Source organism: Haliaeetus leucocephalus, unplaced genomic scaffold (genome assembly GCF_000737465.1).
Source record: "Haliaeetus leucocephalus isolate CR32 unplaced genomic scaffold, Haliaeetus_leucocephalus-4.0 Scaffold177, whole genome shotgun sequence".
Classification (NCBI taxonomy): Eukaryota; Metazoa; Chordata; class Aves; order Accipitriformes; family Accipitridae; genus Haliaeetus; species Haliaeetus leucocephalus.
In genome coordinates this window covers 944320-955779 of record NW_010972613.1, presented here as the reverse complement: position 1 = coordinate 955779, position 11460 = coordinate 944320, and the positions used below count along the sequence as shown (strand labels likewise).

The following is an 11460-nucleotide window of genomic DNA, read 5'->3' as shown; positions in this document are numbered from 1 at the left end:
GGGGGGGGGGTTTACATAACCTAGATCATGCAAAAGGGCACACAACATGCATGCAAGCAAGCTCACACATACTTGTGTAACCACACATAAGTATTATTTCCTGCTCCTGTAATTTGACAGCCCCTATATACACATTTTCAGTCTCTGTACATTTTGAGCTGTCACTGGTTCTCCCGCTCCTTCCCCCCATAGTCGGTCAAAAGCTGAGAGCACTCGACCTTCCCGTGGTGACTCTAGGCAGCCTGTCAAGGCACCCACCTCCCCATTTTCAGCCAATTATATCCCCTTTCCATTTCATCTGCAATTATGCATTTCCTAACACATCACAGTTACACATCATCATCTCCATTTGTGAGGGAGACTAAGGTTTTAATCATTGGAGACTGTTAAGAACCATTTAGATAAATAATTGCCAGCGATGGCCCAGATCCTTTGCTGGAACAGGGAGATGGACTAGATAACCTCAAGGTCTTTCCTACTCCTCTCACCAGCAGCTCGAGTTAAAACACACCCGGGCACATCCCTGCACACACACCATTTGACTGGTAACCTCTGCTCCTCTTTGCCACGCCTCAGCACTTTCACAAAGACACTCTTGCTACAGAAGAAAGAAGTGGTCAGTTCTCCCAAGTACTCAGGGACAGACCTCCAGCCAGTATAGATCAGCCCAGAGTCAGGGACAGCAATAAGTGTAGCTCATGCTACGCAAGAACTGCATTCCTTTAAAAACCCACTCCCTTGGAAAGGGAATCTCCAGGGGGAAGACTGTGTCTGAAAGCCTTGAGCCTGATCATTAGCAAACTCCCAACAAGCTGGGTCCGAGAGAGCCCCACCCTGCAGTACACTTTAGAACAGTCAGTTTTGTTGGGCCAGTGGTTCCTGTCATTTTCCTCCGAGTTCAGGGACTCCACCCCTGCTAGAAATTAGCCTGGCCTTGCACCAGCCCAGCACAGCCTTTGAAACCACCTAACAGCTGCGCAAGGACAACAAGCACTAGGTTAGCCTGGGATGAATTAGGAGCAGTGGCCTGAAGGGCTACATTTCCCATCCAGTAACAGGAACCAGAGTTTTTCTCCTAGTTGAAGAACTGAGTCATTCATTCAGGATAGCTTTCCTGGGGGAGATGTAGCTATGAGCTGTCCCATCCTTACCAAAAACCGTCAGATTTCCTGTTTGACAGTACTGTGGGTGCTGATGGAAACATTCCTATTGTAGGCAGGTTGGCAGATACAGCTATAACCAAACAAGCTCTCCTGAGATAGTTCTATTTTGCACAAGCAAAAGAATACCTTACTAATGTGAATTATGGCAATTTCCCAAATGGCAAAAGCACATTTATGCTAGTATAACGGCAGTTAAGTTATTCCTTTACTACCACAGAAGGGCAAAAAATGAGTAAGTTCCCTACCTCCTTCCCAGCCTACACTCCTGCAAGCACAGCTCCACTAACAAGCCTTTCTCATGTAGATCTGACTGCCATTTTGAGCTATGCCTAGCAGTATATTTTGTGAAGCTTAGGAGGACTACACATTTCCCCTGTCCAGGAATTTTGATTCCAACATTAATCATAACAATAACAGATGGTTGCATGATGTTTGCAATTAAATTTGTTGAGCTGTGCAAGTAACCTCTGGAACTGTAAAGTCAACATTGCACTCACTCAAAAATACCGAATAACTAACCTTGATCTGCAGGGAAGGGCCTGACTTGTTTGAGCCGCTGGATGAGGGGAACACACTGCGTAACAGCCTCCTCTTCAAGCTGTTGTCTCTTGATTTGGAGCTAGGGCTGCCCTCCCCTGAGGGCCTGGAGTTTGCCTGTCGTACGAGACAAGGCTGAGGCCAGCACTCTTCTGAGCTCTTCTTTCCCGTCTTCTCACTCTCCCCTGGTAGAGTTGACATATGCTGCAAACCGGAGGCACGCTGGAGGCAGCTACCGTCAGCACCCTGGAACTCCGAAGGCCCGAGGGACTGTGCTTTCATTACCATACCATTGGGATGAGACTGTCCTTCTAATCGGGGTTTGTAATCTGGCCACATAGTCTGCCTCCGGGTCACCTTAGTCCCACCATTGCAATTGAGGTAGTTTCCATATTTGTCTGCCCAGTCTGCTTCAGGACTCTGAAGATACATGTCTGGGGGTCTGTCCTCCCCCAGGAGCCCAAGGGACTGCGCTCTCCTCCTGCTGGTGGGGCTCCTTCCCCTCAGAGTGTTCGAACTGATGGCAGAAAGCTTCTGGATGTCGTTGAGTATCCCAGAGATATAGCCTTCCACTTCCACAGTGCTGCCCCTCACCACAGTCTGTGAAACATAGGGAAGCGGGGAAAAAAATCAGAGTTGTAAAAATTGAGGCTGAGTTTATCTTGACAAAGGTTAGACTTTGTTTGTCTAGCCAAAGAAGACTCAAGGAAATTAGGAAGAAATAGAAATTTTTCTTTCTGTCTTTTTTTCATTGTCCTTTACAGAGGGGGAAGGAAAAAAGGAATCACTGGGTTACATCCTTCTGTCAGAGGCAGCAGTGCTTTCAGCCAGAACAGTGAATTCTTCTGCTGCGCTCACATTCTAAAGGACAACATTAGAACAAAACCAGGATGTTTTTAGCACTATGTACTCTCTTGTGCTGAAATCACGCTACACTACATCACTAACAGGCTCAACAAGCTCCTGAGAATATTAGTTCTCAGAAGTAGTTACAGAATGCCATGAGCTCTATCTGCAAAAATCACCTTGCTATTCCAATACAAGGTTCATCTCTCCCCTGGAGCACTCTCAATAGTGTTGTAATCAGCCTCCATTAGTCTGTGTCTCTACAATTTTTGCTAATGCATCTTAATCCTGACCAGTGAAGACCACACTGTTCCAATACTGCATCCCTCCTCTGTTCTGCCAAGCTATTATAATTAAAAATTATGAACAAAGGGTCACAACAGCTCACAACTGCCTTGTAAGCAAACGATGAAGAACAAGGCTTCCATCCAAACAAGCAACAGCATTATACAAGTAGGACACTTGAAGCTGTTGGTATATTATGTAGTCCTCTACCTTGTTTACTCTGGAACTGAAAAGCTTACAGAAGCTTTTTTAGTGCTGGGAACCAAAATGTTTCATTTCTTCACAGAAATTCACAGCACAGGATCACTCCTACACTTTCATGAATCTGTGCCTGAGGAAAGTCCTTCCCTGGAGTGATGGCAATCTCCTGTTCGCTAACTGAACTCCAGGGATCTTCTAAAGATGCTGAATTAATTACACCAAGCCTAATATTTAGCTGGTGCAAAACAGCAGCTCCAGTGATTTCAACAGAATGCTACCACAGTGCACAAAACGAGCACATGGTTTGCTCACCGTCTGAGAATGAAAGGCAGACTAGAAGCTTTGGTCAAACAAGGTGAAGAAAGGACAATCCGACTCATTACATTGCATACACAACATCACCTACAGCAGGAAATTCTACTCTTCAGTCCTATTGTGGCAATGTACCTCCCTCACTACATACATGCACCTTCCTCCATGGCCCCAGCTGCTGTCAAGTAAACAACATGCTGAGGACACTAACTCCTCAAACTGTTTCCATCACTTTTGCACCAAACTCCATAGGGGAAAAAAATACCAAAAGTAAATGGTCAGAAACCCAGTCTCTGAAATCTGTCAGTGGGGTGGGAAGAGTCTTCTGTCCATTCTAATTCATCCATTAGAAACACCAGACATATCAGTTTACCTCAGTAATGCACTCAGTTAAGAGCACTAGTTCATAAATGAGTCTAAGCAGGGACAGATGTAATATGCACATCCTCCAGTCACAGAGCACACGCTTGCTCATGCTTGCACAGGCAGATGGGAGAGAAAGAGGCCCTCCTCCAGTGCTCACTGATGGTTCAATGTTTCTACGAACTGGGAAAAAGAACAACTCAAAGTTGGAAGAAATCTCAGGAGGCTAGCTAGTCCAAAGTAGATGGACAAAAGTCACTCCAGAAAGACTTGTATCTAACAAGTTCTCAAAAAAAGAAGTCTCCAAGAACAGATGCTATGGCCTTTCTAGAAAATACATTCCAGTGCTCGCCTCACCTCCTAGTTAAAAACTTCCTAAAATTAGACTCAAGTCACTCCTGCTGCACTTCTAGTCCATTAAGTCAGTCCTATCCCCAGTTGTCAGAGAAGATGGGAGTTAGCTGTACTTCGCAGCTGTGTTTAAAGACTGCATCAGATTAATGAAGAAACATCCAAATTTGACCCAAATCTATATGGAGTGCTCTTACAAAGATCATGCCATTTTGACCAAAATTTAGAAATTATAATTTTAAAAAGAAAAGCAACTCTTTACAAGCTACATACAGTCCATGTCAAAAAAAAGGAAAAAGCTATGATAGTTGAATCCAGGAATCTATGTATAAGAGCTTGGCCTAAGAGGGCCAATTAGCACTTTAAAAAAAAAATAAATCTTACTATTGACTGGTATCATTGAACAGGACTTTGTTCAAATGGAGTTTACCAGAAATAATCAACTAAGTGATGCAGTCTAAGACAGTATTTGCACTTGGACTCACTGGGGAAAAAAAAACAGTATTAGTTTAAGATTCTTCTCTAGTTTAAAGACTGTTGGGTATTCTATCCTTGTTCTCAAAGATTTGCACCTCCTTTCAACTTTTACCATCTACAGGTTTAATAAGTCATACATGAAAGTACTGACCAGTATTAGACTCAGGACAAACTCCAGTAAATCTCTTCATGCACATTTCTATTTTGACAGTGATGCCTCACACTATTCTTTTGAGCATACTTTTCCTAATATTTGAGAAAACTTGCTCAGTTTGCTCTGGGAATACCATAGGTACAGTGTCAAGAGCTTAACTGAATTCAAGATACAGGAGAGAGCTATCGTTTCTCCCTGACCCAAAGCCTGATAGCCTGCGATAGACGGAAATTGGGTTGCCTGACATGATTTGTTCTTGATAAATCCATGCTGGCTGCTGGCTATTACCCTGCTATCTCCTAGGAAGTGGTTGCAAATAGATTACTTACTTATTTGTTCCAGTCTCTTTCTGGGAATTGAAATTATTCTGACTGATCTGCAATTCCTTGAATTTCATTAGGCCCAGCTGACTTGAAAATATGTAACTTATCTAAGAAGTCTCATTTCTGTTCATGTTCTCTTCTTATTCTAGCCTGCATTCTTATCCCTTCAAGCTCATGTTAATTGTGTTAGCCCACTGATCAGTTAACCTTTTCAATAAAGACTGAAGAAAAATCATTAAACATTTAAGAATTCTCAGTGTCATCTGTTATTAACTTTCTTCCAAAATGAGCAGTGATCAAATTCTTTCCTTCATCCTCCTTCTCCTCCTCAGTGTACTTATGATTGTCTCCTTAGTGCCCTTTACGTTGTTTGAGAATAACATCCCTTTTTGTGCCTTGGCCTTCCAGTTTTGTTCCTACATAAATTTTTTTCTATTTGCCCTTTATAACTTGACCTAGTTTCCACCCTTCTGAGCAATCCTCCTGCAGTTTAAGCTCATTAGAGAGCTCCTGATCTAACCAAGTTGGTCTCTTATTACACATTTTATCTCTTCTCTGGATTGTGGTCCTATCTTCTACTACATTTTGAACCTCAAAGCACATTCAGGACACAATAAAACAGAAGGCAATACCTCCTCCCTTTTTCTTTAGCTTGTTCTTCCTGAGCAAGTTTTTCCTTTCTAAATCAGCATTCTGCTCAAAGATCCTGATGTGCCATTTAAATTGCAGGTTTGATTTTGCATTAATACTTGCATTATACTAAACTGTAGTCCCATTTAGTCCCCATGTTTTCAGCATCTGTACACAAAAAGCTAAATATATTAATCAGATAGACAACTATTTTCTTTTACGTCCCTCCTAAAATCCAAGTAGTAACATCTCTATTTTACACCTTACCTTTCAGTTTTTAGGCCCCTGTAGGTTTTTTTTTTTAACTGGGAACAAAAACTTCCCACAAGGTAGCAAGACTTTAAACACAATAATTCTGTCACCATCTTTCATTTCCTTTTCCAAGAGGTCATCATGAATCTGCCTCTCTTCACGCAGCAGGTCCCTGCAGTCACTTACAAACACAGCCTCCAGATGCCATTATTGACAGCCATCTAAATTCACCCATCTACAAGGATCAGTAACTTGTTTCTCCTTACTGAAGGACTTGCTTTAAGGACATTCTCCTGTTTACTATGTCCCACTTCCTGTTAAAATGCTGTTTTATAAACCCTTTTAGCCTAAACCCTAGTTTAGTCCTGCTCCCTGTTGTCTCTCATTCACTTAGCCATCCATGAGCAGCAAGCTAGTGCTACCCCACTCTCTCCCACTCAGGCTTCCCTGTCAACTTAATTACCAGCCAAATTTGCTCACCCACGACAATGACAAACTTGCTAAAACAGGTCTCTCCACGAATTCTCCTCTTTGCTTTCCTGTACAACAGCTGAACACATCCTGGGCTCTCTCAGCTACCACGGGAGCTTTCACGGGTCCTTGTTCTAGTGACAGGCAGCCAGCTGGCTCTTTGAACAGTGACACTACTGCAGTTAAGGATACTACTGCCCTTATTTCCAATGAAGTTACTATCGCCTCAAAAAAAGACAGTGTTATCAAAGCCCAGACCCTGATATCCACTGAATTCCTTACAGATCCCACCCTTAGCCCCATTTAAATATATATGGGGCGATGGAAACATTGCCTCAACTTGGACCTCCCCAAGGAAGAGGAAAGCCCAGGGGACAGGAAAGAGCAGTCTTCCTCTCTTACCTTCATAGGCTGGAGTTGCATCCTCGTGATCCTTGAAGGGTCTACCACTGGCTTGGGGCGCCTCAGCGTGTCTAGAATATTCTGCCATTGAGGTGGCAGGCCCACAAATTTGCCCTCCTTTGGGTCAAATGAAGTGTGGACACGGTGCTCAAAGTTCTGTGGAGCCGAGATCTCTGGGCGTTTCTTCTTCTTCTTGCGGAACATGATGCCTGAATCAGAGAAGGCAATGCCATCAGTGCTCTCGCATGTCTAGGTCCAATATGCCCAATCAATAAAATCACGTATCAATTATATTAGTTAATTACATTGTATTAAGAACATTTCCTGGTGACAAGCACTTTAACAACAGAGTTGATCATCTGCTTTTAGAGATGAGGAAATAGAGGCAACAAGAGAGCAATGACTTGCTCAAGACCACCTAGCAGGTCAGTGGCTGAGCTAGGATTTCTAGTGACCTTTTTAGTGCTCTGCCCACTGAGAAACAGTGCTCCTATTTCAGAAAAGCAGCAGACACCTGTTACGAATACGGCTGAACTCCTTGGCTTCCTTTATTTCTACAAATTCATATTGCCTGATATAAATGTTTCAAATATATATATATATATATAAAAATATGAGACACATATTTATATTTTACAGGCTTGTACCTAGGTTAAATTGCTTTAGAGTCCAGCCAGTTAGTGTTGATTCCACTACAAGCCTGGAATGAAGGATGGTTATGAACAGGGCTCAGGCTGTCTTCTCACTGGTTACTCCAAGTAAGTAATATATGTTTGATTCCCATTTAAAGACAACAGAGTTGTTGCCAAAGGAAGAGCTGCCCAGGACTGATTTTGGATCTCAGTTTTTCTAGCTTAGACAGAGGGCTTGGGGGAGAGAGAGAAGGTGGTAGGTGGAAATCAAACTCTGTCAGCAGGTAGCTGAAGAAGCTAAAATTAAAAACTAAGATTCCTTTCCCTTGGGGGCTGAGAGAGACAGTTTGTGTGAACAGCCATTACAATTGCAACAAGCCAAAACCAGCTAACACTTAAATATACCCAAACACAAGAGACATTCAAAATCTGAATTTAGACTTTAATGCCAAAAAAAAAAAAGAGATGTAGATAGACAGAAAGCCAAAAGTTTTAGACCTTTTTGAAATTGGCAATATAGGAAGGAAAAGGAAGAACCGGAGCTCCGCGCACAGTCACAGAGGTGGGAAAGCTTGAATAACTGGAGGACTGCGATGGATGGACACAACCTCTTCACAAAAGACAGACAGGGAAGATGGGGTGAGAGGGAAGTTACTCTTTCCATGAAGAAACAGCTCAGAGGTAGGGAGATTGTCTATGAAGAGCCAGGCTTTTCACAGTGGAGAGTGGTGGCAGTCTGAGAGATGACAGGCATAAATCGAAACAAGAGAGGTCCCAACTGGATAGAAGGATAAACTTTTTCGTGACCGGGAGAGTCCAGCATCGGAGCAGGTTGCCCAGACAGGCTGTGCAGTCTCCTTCCTCAGAGATTTTCAAGAGCAAGTTTGCTCTTGAAGACAAAGCCCTGAGCATCCTGGTCTGACCCTCAGAGCAGAACCTGCTTTCAGCAGGGGGTTGGACTACAGATCTGTTCTATGATTCTATTGACTGGTTTGATGGCTTTAAAGTTACAAGTATTCCAAGTTACATTTTCCTCTTTGCTGTTGGAGAAACATGTTCAATGGGCAGATTACTGTTCTGTGGATGCAATGGAACTGGCGTGCTCCAGAGCTTATCTCCTCTCCAAGATGCTTTCTGTCAGTGCACAGGATGAACTGCACAATGAGAGCCATAAGAGAGATGAGATAAAACAGAGACCCAGTGCCAAAACATTTTAGGTAGTTCAGTGCTAAAGCTCTCTAGCTTGGGAAAAAGCTGTACAGGTTTCTTTAATGCAATTAATATCCACCAGTAGGAAAAAAAAAGTTTATACGCTCTTCCCTTTCCACTGACAACTTTAATATTAGCATATGCCTCTCACTAATACTGCTTAAAGTGATGATTGCTACTTCTTCCTTGACATCAGGTAGAGGATTTTTGCCACTTAATCTTCAACTTTGTAGTGATCACTCTTCCCCTGTACAGGACCTCATCTTCCAACTATTCGTGCTGAATAAATATTTACAAGGGTCAGAGACAGAGAACACATACAGAGATAACATGTTGTGGTGTAGACATGACACACTTCTACTGGACACTGGTCTCGAAAATCAGCACGCCTTGTGCTTTCTTCCCCCACAGTGAAATACATGTCAAACGTTCTCCAGGTTATTCCACTTAAAAGTTGTTTAGGGAGCAAAGTGCAGCCACCAGGTGAACGACTTTGCTTCCTAGTGCTAGACTGAGATCCTGAAAATGCATACAGACTGGCTTAAAATTTGGTTACCATGATCCTGCAGTCACTGGAATGGGAAGTGTTTGTATGTCGCAGAAGGACCTTTACACCATCTAAACCCCCAATCATGCAATCCATCCTTGGTGAAATACAGACTTCACACACTGACAATGTCCATTGTAATACTGTGTCCAGAAGCCTACTAAAGATACCTTACAGTTGAAAAGAAAGCAAAAGGTTAGGCAACTAAAAAAACCATTTACAAAAGAGGCTGGAAGCAACTGCTCTGCCTAGAAGAGGCTTTGTGGCCAGAATAATCTTTGCTTAGAATATGTTGCAATGAAAACCCAAATACATCTTAATGGAGAGCTTATGGGAAGAGCTTCTGTGCTCCAGGTCTGTATTGCAACTACTCAAACACAGTGATTCATCTTTAACGCCCCTTAAGTGCTGCATATTAACTAATAACCAAGACTAAAGTCATAGGGCAATTCTTTAAGGAAAAAGTGCAGACAATACTGGAAAGGAAAGATACTCTAATAGCTCATGGTGTTAGTACTATTCAAACCAACAGCTTGGTGCTACTGAGGAGCTTTCACAGCCTCCAAGGAAAGCAGAAAGTACATCTGTAGTATTATATCAAGTGCTTCAGTTCTGAATCGTTGACCACATGTCAGTCGTGACAGCTACTTGATCCACCAGAACAGGGGCATTTCCAGACAGAGCGATGTTACTATTTCAACCAGTATCTTTCCTTCCCCTGCTCCTATTCTCACAGCTTCCTTCCTCATCTCATCTTCATAATGAGAAAATATTCAGGGCATAGCACACAGTGTCTTTCAAGTTTGCTCTTTAAGTGCTTCAGGTGGCAAGGGGTCCTGTAAAATGTGGTGTTACAAATGCCACAACCATTAGCACTTGTAATACCAATTGTTTCTGAACATTTCAATCATTTCCCCATAAGGAGAATGATTCTAGCTAAACTACTTCAAAATGCAAATTTTTAAAGCCCGGGTGATATTTTGGCCCCAAACAGAACAGTGGCTCTATGCCAGCATATCAGTTTGCATAAGCATAAACACTACATTTGTATATTTACATTAAATCACTGTACCTGTCAATCAACACCTGGACTACACTTAGATCCTATATACAAAAGCATGTTTTCTAAACCCAGAAAGAAGTATCTACTAAGTTCATGATCAATTTTAGGGTGACTAGCTGACATGGCCTACATCTACCTTATTGGCTTATAATAGACATCTTAAAAGCAACAAAATGTAATCAACTCCAAATACAACATACCCCTGGGTATCCAATGACATTTACTTTATAAGCATCAATCTTTCATTATAAAGACATTGCCATATCAGACAGGTGGTTTAAAGGTACACTGCATTAAGATCAAATGAAATTCATACAGTATAAATAGTTATTTGAAATCCAGTGGATTCTAATAATCTGTGTAGGTTTTGCATTTAATTGAGAAGGTCTGTATTTAACCAGTCTCCTTTCACTTTCTGGTTTTCATGCAAGAGCTATTTACTTGTATTTCCAATACCCAGCTAAAGAACATTTAAATAAAATACATAAAACAGGTCTTTTCTAATTCAGTAAGAAATTCATAAGAACATTTTATGCATATAAGATTTTGTAAATCAAGCTAAACCTGTATTTAAACACAGACAGCATCTCTTTAATATAATAATACAAATACTGTGACACTGATTTTATAATAATCTACTAGACTTCAGTCTTTCATTCACTGCTGACAACTGTACTGTAAGAAATGTCACAAACATAAATAATAAAAGTCACTACCACAAGACAAAAGCAGTCGGAGATTGAAATTCTCTCAGCGATCCATTCCTGCTGCCTGGGAAACCACGTTAGATTTTTCAACTCCAGATATAGCTGTTCCTAGATGATACAGTTCCAAAAGCTGTCACATCTGCCAGTGAGCATGAGAAAAAATCCCACAGCCAGCAGATCCAGAGCAAGGGGAGGGATCGGCTGGGAAGGAGGGGCAAGAAGAGAGAAGGGTCAGGCTCAGATGAGAGGAAGGGGTGGGAAGATTAAGGATGGAAGAGAGAAAGGGGAATGAGAGTTAGGAAGGGAAAGAGGAATGGCTGTGAGACAGGCAACCCGAAGAGCAAGGCACAGAAAAGCATCAACCCCACTGAAAAAAGAAGTAGATAAATGTTATCAGGAATTGTGCATTACAACACATGAGTTCAAACGCTCAGACAAAGAAGCTAGCATGCACCATCATTTCATCTGACTTGCCTCCACCCTATACACATACAATTACATACTCCATTAGTATATATGCACGGTACTTAACTAT

The 11460-nt window shown here is 42.0% G+C and overlaps 1 protein-coding gene across 2 annotated transcripts in view; it reads right to left on the bottom strand.

Moving 5' to 3' along the window:
• PAK6 (p21 protein (Cdc42/Rac)-activated kinase 6) overlaps positions 1–6971 on the bottom strand; it is a 15683-nt gene extending 8712 nt beyond the window's left edge. For both annotated transcript variants that reach the window (XM_010564322.1, XM_010564323.1), the window contains exons 1-2: positions 6768–6971; positions 1683–2300 (exon numbers count right to left, since the gene is read on the bottom strand). In XM_010564322.1, coding sequence (XP_010562624.1) covers positions 1683–2300; positions 6768–6971 — 822 coding nt within the window. The remainder of the gene's footprint in view (positions 1–1682; positions 2301–6767) is intronic.
• Positions 6972–11460: the final 4489 nt, after the last annotated feature.